Source organism: Ostrinia furnacalis, unplaced genomic scaffold, assembly GCF_004193835.3.
Source record: "Ostrinia furnacalis isolate ACB-3 unplaced genomic scaffold, ASM419383v2 OfSCF1654, whole genome shotgun sequence".
NCBI lineage: Eukaryota > Metazoa > Arthropoda > Insecta > Lepidoptera > Crambidae > Ostrinia > Ostrinia furnacalis.
The window spans coordinates 98,062-112,285 of NW_021131893.1; the positions used below are offsets into that span (position 1 = coordinate 98,062).

General features: G+C 34.6%; 2 protein-coding genes across 2 annotated transcripts; one reads left to right on the plus strand and one right to left on the minus strand.

Annotated features, from left to right (window-relative positions):
- Positions 1 to 511: 511 nt before the first annotated feature.
- mRpL40 (mitochondrial ribosomal protein L40) lies at positions 512 to 3,352 on the minus strand. The gene is made up of 5 exons (XM_028305343.1): positions 3,206 to 3,352; positions 3,032 to 3,124; positions 2,731 to 2,901; positions 1,140 to 1,338; positions 512 to 699 (listed from the first exon to the last, which is right to left on the minus strand). Exons 1-5 carry the CDS (start codon positions 3,238 to 3,240, stop codon positions 583 to 585), a joined length of 615 nt encoding a protein of 204 aa, XP_028161144.1. The 5' UTR covers positions 3,241 to 3,352; the 3' UTR covers positions 512 to 582.
- Positions 3,353 to 5,771: 2,419 nt separating this feature from the next.
- LOC114353369 (5-hydroxytryptamine receptor 1A-like) lies at positions 5,772 to 13,365 on the plus strand. The gene is made up of 4 exons (XM_028305340.1): positions 5,772 to 6,319; positions 10,316 to 10,450; positions 10,869 to 11,018; positions 11,311 to 13,365. Exons 1-4 carry the CDS (start codon positions 6,061 to 6,063, stop codon positions 12,213 to 12,215), a joined length of 1,449 nt encoding a protein of 482 aa, XP_028161141.1. The 5' UTR covers positions 5,772 to 6,060; the 3' UTR covers positions 12,216 to 13,365.
- The last annotated feature ends 859 nt before the right edge of the window (positions 13,366 to 14,224 follow it).

Consider the following 14,224-nt stretch of genomic DNA (forward strand, 5'->3'; position numbering starts at 1 on the left):
ACTGCTGTCACTACAACTACAAGTAGAACTCGTCCAACTACAACATACAACGAGGGTCCAGGAGACCCGTTTTATTTTTAGAATAATTATGAATTATCTTGGGCTATCATTTTCCTTTTTCCCTGTAAACTGCAATGATTTTACTGAACCATACTATTCCCGCCCATTTTTAGGGTTCCGTAGTCCTGAAAAGGAACACTTATTAACGATAAAGTTGTATGACATTAACTACCTACAGGGACTTTTGAAAATGTCTCTCTCTAAGTACTTTTGAGTTGTCTAGTTATTGCTATAAAGGGAAGTCTATCATAAACCGCGATAACGTACCATACCTATAGCAGCAGCCACTGATACCAAAACTTACGATCAGTTTGAACCCTAAAACGAAATTAGAACACAATAATAATAACTTGTGTATTGCTGTTGTTTAGCACATGCTGTTTTTAATTAAGTTTGTTCTTATTTAGTTTGTGTGATCTTGTTGGTGATCTTTTTAAATAAAAAGAATTCATTTCGATTTGATGGCAATATATTTAATAATTTACAAACACTAACAACTGTATAAACTAGAGTAGGTATGTACTAATTATCCCATTTTTTGGATACATCTATGTACTCGCCGTCAGGGGATTCGTAACCTTTGATGGGCGGCGTCGCCACGGGGCCCTTGATCTCGTACGGAATCAGCGCCATGTCAGGCTGGAATAGAAATATTTCAAAATTAAATTAAGTTAAATGGACACATTATAATTGTTCTTAATTAAAGTTAATATTAACTTTTGGGTACATAATTTTCTAATAGTATAATGAAAAAAATTGCTTTATAAAATTATAGCTGTGATATTTTATGTGAAGTTCTTTAATGAATATTGCAATATTTTCCTTCTAACCTATTGGCTAATAATCATCCATGCAGGGCTGGTATGCATAACATTTAATAATTTAGTCAAGAAATTAAGTATAATACAGTATTAATTTTATTTTAAAAATTGATATAGATAAAGTATGGAAAACTTGAAGGGTCCTATTAATTTAGCTTGTTTTAATAAATGAAGTAAAAAGTGGTAAAATTAATTGTAATTTTCTTATAATTACATATTACTTTCCTTGTACATACTGTGCAACTCACAGTAACTCACCATAATGGCCTCATTGTACAATTCTTCAGATTCTTCGTACAGCTTGTCGAGGGCCCGCCTCTGAGCGGACATGATCCTGTCGATCTGAGCCACGTGGCTCATGTACTCCTCCCGTTTGTACCGAGTCCATTCCTTCTGGAGCAGCGCTCGGGCTTCCAGCATTTCTGGAGTTAAATTAGGTGGTGGTCTTTTTCGTTTTCTGAGGAACAAGAAAGGATAATTACTAATAATTAGTTAATTATTATGTTTATGAAAATTATTCTGGTAATATTTTGTATGAAACGAAATTTGCATCACAAGCCTATTATATTACACAATTTTTTTATTGAAGTTAGACATTTTGTTTAATTAACAGGGTTCGAAAATATCCGATATTTATTATAAATATCAAAATATCGGATATTTATGATATATATCAGATATACAGGGTGTCCCGTAATGTAACGTCAAGCCGGAACTGGGTGTTGATGCAAGTTGTGCTGGTTATCAGAAAAATATAAAAAAAAATCTATGTGGCATATTTTAAAAATAATAGGCACTTAAAAAAAAACAAAAAATTCTACTCCAGGTGACGGTCCTTTTGCTCGTGTTGCCACAAATCTTCACTTTTTCCAAATTTTTTTTTGTTATGTAACCCTGAATAATGGTTCTCTAAATTGTTATCAAAATTACAAAACCAGCTGCTCCAGCTTGGATGAAAAAAATACATTTTTACCAAAAAAAATTTCAAAATAAAATTTTTGCCTAGTTTAAACTGACTGTACTGAAAAAAAAATGTACTACGCGAGTGTGGCAAGTGACGTCATTATTTGGCGCATTTAGTAAGGATTCCAAAATGGTATAACACTTGGTAAATTTTTGCTGTAATTGTCGACAATATTTTTGTTTATTGGAAATAATCCCGTTTTTAACTTTATCTACCTTGGTTAAAAATATTATTCTAATGTGCCCAAAATTCAAGTTTCTGGCTTTGTGAGGTGGAGAAGCCATTTTAAAAGGTATGAGCGAGACGGAGAGGGCCATCTTACCAAGCAGGGATGTTATGGATATCCGTAACCGTAACCGAAACTATCGGATATCCGAAATAAAAAAATGACCAATCCGAAAAGATAAATCCAACGAACCCAAACTCGANGATAATTTTATTGGCTATCGCATGATATAAAATTTTTGCTTATTAGTGTTAAGCTACCCACGCTTTCACTTGTTTTTGAAGGAAGAGGTGAAAACTAAAAATTAAAAACTTAAATCCTCGTAATTTTGCGAGAAATGGGTCAAGCCCCAAATTTCAAGTATTTTCATCGATAAAATTGTCCATAGATTACGCCCTTAAAGTTTGATCACTACAAGCCCGGACACACTGTATATCAAGATATATATCCCTTGATATATATCCTCGAACGCTGTTAATTAATTACAAAAAAGTGTATTATTTTATACCATCACTTGAGCTTTGGGGTAATGCTATTGTTTATTTTAAATTGATTCAATCAAATTCATTAAAATTCTTAATTTGTTTGCAGAATTTATGAAAAATAATAATTATGCATCTCATAATATAGTGATCCTATCTCAGTCAAAAGAAACCTACCCAAGTTGATCCAGCAAGTTCAGAGGAACCTCCATTTCATCGATAGGCTTCAGTTGCTGGGCATTCTTCTGCAGACGTCTAATTTGTTTCTCTATCTTTTTTCGTCTACGCTCTTCACGAGCCCTGATAATCTGAGGATCGATCTTTTTCTTCTTCTTCATAGGTTCTGCACTGTAATATAACAAAAAACAAATTGTTATCAATTCCGAATTAGGTTTTATTATAGAGAATCACTCAAAAAGTTAAGACTACTGAATGTTTAAATGGTAAAGCCTTAAAACATAAATAAACAAGCCCTTACCATAGCGGTTCAGTCATTCGGAATTGAAGCGTAGTTGCTGTAGATATAGGTCTTGTGTTCATTTGTAATTTTATAGCTGGACATATTGATAATCTGTAAAATTAAAGAATGCACTACAGTGTTATGCATACATTTATAGGTTATATTCTTTTAAGAATTAACAATCACACAAACCTTGAAAACTGTTTTAAGATTGACAAGTTAAACATATTTAATTGAGTTCTTCTGTAACTTATCAGAAGAATCAATCAATATTAAATCTAGAAAATCTAAAATCTAAACAGTATTTTGACAGCAAATCGTTATGAATAATTTACGTTCCAAGCCACGAAACTATGCTACCTGTCAAAGTCAAATTAAGTCGTAATTGTTTGCTAAACCAACGAAAGTTACTCAAATATTACATTATTAATTACTGTCTTAAATAATATTATTCTTTTTTATATTACCTTTCGACATATTAGTAAATAGCATTAAGATTTTATTTTTAGTAAAATAACAAAATTTTATTCCTTAGAAAGAAACGTAGTACAGCGTTCCGTTTCATGTAATTTTATGAGGCCTTTTATTTATTTCAAAGAAATGTTTAACTGTTTATGGTCATGGCCACTCATTTTTAGCGTCCTACTTAAGGGAAGGACCGGTCTTTGTGGAAATCCTTGGGGGAGGCCTTTGTTCAGCAGTGGACGTCTTTCGACTGAAACGAACGAACGAACTTATGGGAAGGCAACTTAAATAAAGTATTTTTTACATTACATTACTTTATCGTGACTTTAGAGAGTAGATCGATTAGTGTTTAAGAGCTATTAAAAATAGGTAAGTATTTTTTGTCACAATAAAACTGGCTACTATTGCTACTGGTTAGCGAATCGGTAAACATACAAATAAATAAAGATAAATATAATCTTTTAATCTGCTTATTATGAATGGACGTGACTCTGGATAGATAAAGTAAATCCACGCCACCACGGGATCATCATTAATTATGTAATAAATTGTCTTGTGGGCTATAACGCCAACATTCCGACCACCTTCACTGCGTCAGTGTGGTAGGTAGGTAGGACTAGAATTCTGGATTCTGCAATCACAGACAGATTAGAGAGAGAGCGGTAAGTAGGTATGTGATTCCCGTCAGTAAATCTAAACATAGGTTGCAAAAAACGTTTTATTACTTTAGTAAAATTCATTAGAGGGGTCATTGTCGTAGGTGGTTGTGCAAGACCTATTTATAATTCGATGCAGGTTTTTTTTCATCACAACACAAACCACGATGTCATCAAAAAAATCAGCAATAAAAGGGGATTTCTTCGTCATTATGATCAATCTCAGACTTAGCGTATACTTTACTTTGTCACAACCTCGTTAAAGCAACAAAAATTTGTATTCAAAGCGTCGAGTTGTATTGTCATGAACCTAATTGACAATAACAGTGACTGAACATCATGTGTTTCCACAAAATTCAAAAGGAAAAATTAAGTCGATAGCCTACTCTTTTCTAATGGTTCCGTACATCCATTATCCTAAAACCAACCACCAGTGCTTCGTCTGGTACAATTTTCCGCGTAGTCTACTTGCGCCATAACATACTTCTAAGGCCCCATATTTTTTTATTTTCCTAATCTATCAAATAAAGGTATGTTCACATCTGTAAGGAAAGGCCTGCCTGTGTGAGTATCATAGGTCTACTAAGCCTAGCACCAGGCCTCCGTCACTCGCCTATGCCGGCCGAGATAATTACCTACAGCGCGCGACAACTTCAAGTTGCATATCAGTCCGGGCCGCCACGCGCCTGTTTGCACACGCGTATTTCTATACACGCTCGGTCGATCATCGTCGCAATCAAGGTTTATTGTTCCAACAGCACTGTTATTCTTCTTTAATGAAAAATTGTAATATTTAGGAATAATAATTAACTGTAGTGATTTAAATAATAAAAAAAAACTACACTTTTTAAATAATAAATTATTTTGAAATACTAAGACAAAAAACTATAGCAAAAAAATTATTTTAGCTAATAAAAACATTAACTTTTACTTTACCGCGTCTATTTTCCGACACTACACCTTTTAAAACTGTTTGTTTAATTTCGAATTATCGCAACACTGAAGTTTATTAATAGGTACTTTAGAGATGGTACGATTATACAAACTCCACTAGATTAAAGTTTTCTAATCGTAAATACAATAAATTCTTCTTAAAATTAAGTTTTTATTTATTTTACTTTGCTCATACAACCCTGACGCTTGAGCGGTGACGTAGATCAATTCTAAACACAAAAAAAAATGCGCTCTTGTGAGCGTAGTAGTAAGGTGCGATTTCGAATGCACCATGTGCGTTGGATATTTTGCATTATTATTATTACCGTTAAAATGTCGGCATCTGATCCTACACAAAGGAGTGCAATTTCTGTTGCTACTATTATGTATTCTGTGCTAGCACTAAGTAAGTAGGTACCTAATGTTAGATGCCAACTGGCAGAATAGTTTACGCCTGGGGCAATGATATATAATATCATTGGCCTGGGGTTATAACACGGTGGACAGTACTAATACGTACGGGCCACACAGGACCCTGTTAAATAAATCAGAAATAAATTGTATTTTAAACATAATGTTTTTGTTAACTTTATTTTACAATAAGCATACTAAGATTAACTTAATAAAATTTTAATTACAAAATGTAGGTAAGTGGCCTTATTTTCTTTCCCCGTGGGGTACTTTTAGAAAACTTCAGACAGGTTCATGCACCTATCACTCGCTCGTAAATGATACAAAGTTATTGCAAGAAATCGACGTCACGGAGCTCAATTATTCGCAACACGGAACAAATTGGCACTCGAAAACCCCATCCACTACGGCGGAACCATAAAAATGTTAATAGTCTCATTATATCAAACAAAACTTACCAGTTACGCTTTATCCTCAACCTGCGACTTGGAGTTTGGACTTCATTCTTCGCGGGGACCCCGAACTATTGACATGTGCTCGCTTAAAGCTAAATAAACAAACCGAGTGTAACGGTAAACGAAAATGGAAGGCAACTCATCGTCAATATTCAAAACAAATGTGACTCTTGATCAAGTTATGGACTTCTTCAACCTAACCCTTGCAAACGTTACAAATGAAAGTGAAGTGTCGCAAATACATCTGTTTGATTTATACGAAGCCTATAAAACCAGGGAAAAGGAGCAACTGCTGACTTACAAATGGGTCGCGTATATCCTAGGAATTCTTATCATACTCAGTAATTTAACAGTGGTTATATCTAGTGGATTAATTTTAAAAAAAGGTGAGAAAATTTTGATTTGTAACTAAATAATGAGCTTTAAGTAACTCACAAAGTCATGGATTTTTATGCCGAAATTTTAGATGATTATTTACACAAACAATAAATCGCTTTGAAGTCAAGTAAGTTGAACCCACGCTACGTAACTATCTATACATCATGGTCAGTTACCACTATAAACTCGATAATTATTAAGCTTTACAATGGTTCAAGGTCAAAATTATCTAAATAAAAACGCGAATAGGTATAAGATTACAACTAGGTATGGCTTATTACTAACCTTATAAATACCAAGTAGTTATACCTCGTTAATAAGATGAATTATAGGTTCTATCTATTTGTTACCATAGAAGGAAAACTTTTGCTTAAAAAGTTTTATCTGATGTGCTAACGTAAAACCTGTTTGCCAATATTCGGTGAAAGGTGTAAAAACTTTAGCTAAGTTTAAAACCATTATCCTCTTTATCTTTTAAGATTACATCCCACATTAAGCAATTACTGATACCTACTTTTAGTAGGTACAAGCGCTTATAACCCTTCCTAAAAAAACTGCTGAATGTGAAATTCAAAAATGCATTGTGGTGGTTCGAATCCTACTATAAAATATCAACTCCTGTATAAGAGGTAATATCCAACCGTAAAGCCTTGCAATGCTAAACTACGATTATTAGTATGTTATGATTTTCTTTCTAGCTTGTTAATTTTGATCCATACGATTTTGACATCACACGAAGTGTTAATTATATAAAACTACTAATAATGTGCTAAAAACGGCAGTCGCCAATCGGCAGCGCGCCTCCATGTTAACATGGGAAATGTGACTAAGTAACCTTGGAAATTCGTGATTTTGTTTAAATGAATTTAATTAGGTAATATATGGTTCTAATCGTATGTTAATTATATGATGATAATATGACGTCCAATATAATCATTCACGATTTTGTCTAAAATGACTTCTCATTGTAGGTACGCACCTAAAGTTTTCAAACCTAATAAATACTTATTTACCTAACTGCTACCTTAGAATAAACATTAAAGTGTGATCAGCGGTTTTTACATGAAAGAATAGATAACAAATAATTACGTAAACAAACTTTACCATTTATTAGGGAAAACTTTCAAAGAAATAAGGGAAAGCTATTCCCGTTTGTTTTTTTTTTTTTCAAATTTTTCGGCTCGGCTCCTATTTATTATTGGGATATTATTAATCGCACATCAAATAACTTATCGTACATCAATTTATTTTCATCAATTTAAATAACTTTTACATCAAATAAATAATTTCAATGTAAATAAACAAATTGTTAAACAAAACTAGTACTAGAAATAATTCGAAAATACACATCAAAAGTGAACCATATTTTTTTCTCAAACTCGCAACAAAAAAGTTGTTTGATGTGCAAACATATTATTTTCTCATCAAATATACTAATTGCACAGAAAATTTACCCGAACGTACATCAGTAATACTCATACTCATATCAATATAACTATTCTTGCAACATGTTTTCTAATATGCATTTTAAAAGTTGCTCAACAATAATGTCTCAAAATTTCAAAGAACTTGTTCGGCATTATTTCTTCAAGTTGAACTGAAAATCTATTTTACGTCTTTTCTAACACTTTTATGTCGTTCAATAATGCAGTCCTGACGATCCACCGACATGAGTCGGTCAGTCGGCGACTTTTCGCCGACAAACAAAAACGGTGACATGATTCGTTTGAAATAAGGCCGCCGACAACAAGTCGCCGGTCTTGGTGTATTGTGTACAAGTGAGATGGATTTTAAAAAATGCAGGATGAATGTTAAATGTACCTAACTGTCCCCTTTTTTTAAATAAAGTATATTATGCAAGCATTTATAGGGATTGCGATTCGACTCAAGTATGTCACATCGCCTGCAGATGCCAAAAATATACCTAAGTATTGGCCAAAAAACCTTGGGGGAGGCCTTTGTCCAGCAGTGGACGTCATTTGGCTGAAACGAAGATTGGCCAAAAACGCAAGCATGGACGTTCGATTATTATGACAAATAAAATGATATTTCATTTAGATAAACTGCAGTGCATGATAGAAAAATTGAGAGTATTTTTAAAAATAAATGATGTAATACATTTACTGTGCGCAAGTTATTATTAGATAATGCATTCATAAAATAGCTTCACTTTTTAAATAAATAGCAATGCGTCACGAACTTAAATTGCTGCTAAGATTTTAATATTTTGAGGTAATTAATTTGCTGTGCAATCAGTATTTTTGCTTAGAATTCGGATTTATATAAGGATGATTTTTTGACTTGCAGTTAAATGCTACCCTTTATTATTATTATAGCACACAGCCTTGCTCAATAAATTGACAATCTACAGCAAAAAGAATATTAAATAAAATAGAACTAAGTTAACGCTGTATTGTTTGGTTAAACACCAAACAATCAAAAAGCAATTCAGCTTGGCATAAAATATTAAAAAATATGTATTCCTAAAAATCAATCAAATATTAACAATCTCAGTAGGTATGCAGATTTAATTCAAATATCACCTATGAATTCACAATATCGGGATCAATACTCTTAACATGCGTGTCACGCATGGGTTCTAACATTTGTTTGTTATGATGAGAAAGGTCAAATAAGCGGCCACGTGAGTAATCCTATGTAAACCATTACGCAGAAATGATTACCGCCGAAACAAGTTGGTATTGTGACAATGCAAATCAAGTCACAAAAAATCTTCCTTTTTATAACAATGGCTTTATAATGTCATCGCATAAGATCATACGATTATACTTACTTACTTATTACCTGTGATGACACTTAATAAGTAATCAGTTTATTCAAATTGTAGACGGAAAGCTACTTCATATACCTAGACGAAAAAGAGTGTTCTGATTCTTCAAAACCAAACTTTATAGAGGAATTTGGAAAAGATTCATTCAAACTCAAAGTAAAGAATCAATAATAACTGAAATAAAGCTGCCTACTTACCTAAATCCAACTGAACTTGCTCTAGCTCACACTTTTTAGGGTTCCGTAGCCAAAATGGCAAAAACGGAACCCTTATAGTTTCGTCATGTCCGTCTGTCCGTCTGTCCGTCTGTCCGTCTGTCCGTCTGTCCGTCTGTCCGTCTGTCCGTCTGTCAGTCTGTCCGTCTGTCACAGCCGATTTACTCGGAAACTATAAGTACTACAGTGATGAAATTTGATGGGAATATGTGTTGTATGAACCGCTACAAAATTATGACACTAAATAGTAAAAAAAAGAATTGGGGGTGGGGCCCCCCATACATGTAACTGAGGGATGAAAATTTTTTTTCGATGTACATACCCGTGTGGGGTATCAATGGAAAGGTCTTTTAAAATGATATAAAGTTTTCTAAAAAACATTTTTCTTAAAGTGAACGGTTTTTGAGATATCAGCTCTCAAAGTCGTAAAAAGTATGTCCCCCCCCCTCTATTTTTATAACTACGGGGTATAAAATTCTAAAAAAAATAGAGGTGATGCATGCTAATTAACTCTTTCAACGATTTTTGGTTTGATCAAAGTATCTCTTATAGTTTTTGAGATAGGTTGATTAAATTGACATAATAAGTTTATTATATTTGCTGCTACGGAACCCTTTGTGCGCGAGCCCGACTCGCACTTGGCCGGTTTTTTACGTGGAAAAAATGCATAAAACTGCATAACCGCCGCTGAGGTCATGGCGACGGGTTATGGTGGGCTCTTCCCGCCAGAAGGGCGAGGCCTACCTACTAAAATAACCACGAATGTCCATCTATCTGAGCATAGAGGAAGTATCGGTGTAGCGAGGCCATGACCCGATTTCCACCTATGCCCAGTTTGTCCACCGTTGCAGCCCCATCTTTTGGCCACCTCACCTGCTTTGGCTCACACTAGCTCAACATAAGATACTGCATGCCCAATATGTAGGTGTAAATGCTAACAAAAAATAGTTTATTTAAATCAAGACTGAGGAATTTCACTAATGGTATCATTTTTCTAGGACAGCAGCCGAAAAGCACGTACCTCTTACTGGGAAACGTGTCTCTAGCTGACACCATAATCGGGATTTCGATTATATTCGGTGCTTCAGTCGACAACTCCATGAGCTCCAATCAGCTGTGCATCTTTCAGCTTGGTTAGTAGAATTGACTGAGTTTATAATACATTCGCGATGCTGTTGTCAAGCTCACTTTCTAAAACCATCAAAAAATTTGGCGACAATAAAAAAAGTCGGTGCAAAGCTAAGAAGGAAGGAATAGCCGAACGGTGAAGGTGTCGAACTGGCGGAACCGTGATCCGAGGAACGTTGCAGTGGCTGGTTCGAACTCGCGCCGTGGTTAACCCACTTTTTAGCATAGTACGATGGGTTTACGGGACTATTACTTCATATTATTTTTTAAAGAAACTATCACAAGTTATTTTGTCTAAGTGGCTGTTCTTCCTACAAAATCTCAGTGCTACACAATTTATAAGCAAACTCGAGCGACAAAGCGTCTCTATGCTTTTAGGTGTTTAAACTTCTCTGCAATCCTGTAACGAGTATCTGTCAACAGGTATGTTAGTCTGCCCAGCCATGGTGTCCATCTTCAGTGTAGGCCTCATTGCCATAGACCGGTACATCTATATCCTACATGGCCTCTACTACCAGAGATGGTTCAACACCACCCGCGTCAGGATCGGGATCGTCTGCATATGGATTATTGGTAAGAAAATGGATGTAAACCTTGTACTAACCGATAATAAATGTTCACATGTCTTTGTATTGCATTGTTAGCAACAAACCTCAGTGATTACCTACTTACAATTATCTGACTTAGCTGATAACTGGTTTTCATCTTAGAACAACTTAATGACCTAATGATTGAACTCCTTTTTTTAAGTTTTTGTCCCTGATGTTTTTTATATCTTGCTTTAACCCATTGTGTAACTGTGTATTTGTGTTGTCTATAATTTTGTGTGTGATTAACATTTGTCTTTTAACTCGTTGTCTTACAGGGACCATTCTTGGGTTCATGCCGGTCACTGGATGGGTCAACCACGAACCCATTGATGCTCGATGTTCCTACGTCGCCGTGTACCCCGGCTCTCTTATATTGTTTAACTCCTTATTAAGCACCATACCTATCATTATTGTCACGATTTTATACTCTGTAATATTACTACAAGCACTAAAAACTCAAAACAATATCAAAGCCACCGAGAAGTCCGTAAAAGGTAGTCTAGATTCAACGGACGAACCTAAACTAAGAATTTATCGTGGCAACACTAAAATAACGAACACTTTTAAACAACCTACAAAAAGTAATGGTTGCAGATTAAAAAGAAGCGCTTCATTTAACATGAATGACGGTCATTATTGTTTAAAACAACCGACCATTACCAGATCTAAAAGTAATGATGATCTCAATATTAGTACAATAAACACGTCCCTACCATACATAGAAAGAATTCAAACGAGCAAAACCAGGCACGAGTCGAACTTCAGCGTGTGCACAGTAGAATCGAGTTATTCTTATGGTCATTCTTTAGAAGATATTACGAAAACAAAAAATGGGCATTGTTTTGTGAAATCGTGGAAAAGAAAACGTAAAGCAAAGGAACCGCCGAATAAATGGAGGGCGGTGTCCATTGTAATGCTGACAACGTTTAGCTTTATAGTCACGTGGATGCCTTTTTTTATTATTGTCTCATTTTATGTGTTGTGTGAAGAAAAGCTGACTAATCCTAGATGTTTACAGCAGCGTTACTTGCTAATGGGGCCTGTTGCGGCTCTAGCATTTACAAATAGCGTATTTAACCCACTCATTTACGCTTGGTGGCATAAAGGCTTCCAAAGAAGCATCAAAAAGTACTTTGAAAGGTACTGCCGGCAGTACTTCTGTAAAGATGACTTCAGATAGTGAACGATACCTGATTTGACTCGGATTCCCCGAACTATTTTTTGTAGAGCTAACCATGACTGTTAGTTAATAATAATTGTAAATGTGCTGTGAATAACTGGTTTATTTATGCTTTTATTCGTAACTCTCGTAGATGTGCAGAATGTTAATTACAATGTGGATAACACATTAAACTAATTCTCATCAAAAATATTTTATTTTACATCGTCTAATCGAATTAGTATCAAACTCGTATAACAAAAAAATTTAAATGAGTAATATTTCACATTGAAATCGACATTTGAACATAATTTGGTTTGTAATGATGACTAAACAATTTCTGCTGTTCAATATTAATTAATTTAACGTCATCAGATCAAATACTTATTACATGTTATGATAAATTATTGTTATTGTTACTTTTTGTCTATTTTTTTAGAACTGGTTGTTAATTTGACTTTTAGTGCAAAAAGTAAGGCGCTCTACCATAGCGCTCTAACTGGAAACTACGCCGTTTCGGTAACAGAGAGGGCAGTAACAATTCGCAGTCCAAAATAACGTTGACCAGTAGAGATTCCCATTGTGAAGAGCGCCTTAAACTCGTAGTGTTCATCAAGTCGGCTAAAAGCCCTACTGTGACGTCATTCGTATAGTTCCGCGTTAAGTAAATCGCTTACTTTTTTATCTGTCCAATTAAAATAATGTTTTTTTACTTGTAGTTTTGTAATGTAATGTACAAAATATGTATGTCAGGATGTCAGGAGGTAAGGTCTACAAGGTTTGTCCCAATAACTATTGCCGTAAATATTTTTCCAGGGATATTCATAGCGTGCTTACCAGCCATGGGATGGACTGGGCAGACCTTCAGAGATTTCCGATGCTTTTACATAGCCGTATTCCCTCCTTCGCTGTTGATCGTCGTCTCTGTGCTAGTGCTCTCAGTGATCATCACTGTTTGTCTCCTTTACCTACTCATACTGCATAGCGCAGTTAAAGCAGTAGACAAAATCCGAGAGTTCAAAGAAAGTAACATTGCCTACGTCAACAAAGCATTCGAAGACTCGAAAAGCGACGAAATGTCCAAAACGACTGTAACGATCACCGTATCCACAGAAACTGTTATAAACAAAGAATCCTTGGAAATGCATGAGCTTACCAAAACGAATATTGAAGAGAAACAAGTCGGGAATGCTTTTAAGCAGCGAATTCAGAAAATGTCGCGATATTATTGCAAGTCGAAATCGCTGAAATCCACGCCGACTAAACTAAAAGCAGTCAAAACTGTTTTGCTTGTCACCTTTTGTTTTGTTGGGACTTGGGCTCCGTACTATGTAGCTATCATTATGTATGTGAAGTGCGACATAATGATACATGGCTATGATTGTATACCCTTAGAAATCCTGACTCTAGGACCGCTATATCTCTTAGGAGCTAGCAATAGTCTGTGTGATCCTCTCATCTATGCTTGGAGGCACTCAGGATTTAAAAGGACCCTTAGGAAGATTTACTGGAAATATGTATTGAAAATTAAAACATAAATGTATCATAGCTAAATTATTTATTTGTTATTAGTACCTAGTTAGAATTTAAATTTACATGTTCTTCAAATATAAAAAAATTAAGACTAAAACAATTTTTCTTTCATTTCTATTAGTTAGCATTTGTATAATTAGACCTTACAAATTATCTAATAAATAAAAGATAAACAATTGATAAAATATAATTACCTACTCACCTACTTTACTGTATTTGAAAAAGAAAATTCATGACGTCCAAATTATTATCGTTTAGCTTACTATAAAAATGCCAACAGTTATTTTCCTCTACGCAAACATGCTTATCTGGAAGCTTCTTGTAAATAAGCATATTGCTTAAATTTTTATCATACCTAGTTGTGCACCTTATCATTTCACTAATGGGGTATCTACTTCTTGCTTTGCTCATCCTGTGGCTCCATCTACCTTCATGAATTTTGGGACTTCCTGAAAAAGCTAATAAGTAAAGAGTATAAGCTACGGAATTAAATTTTG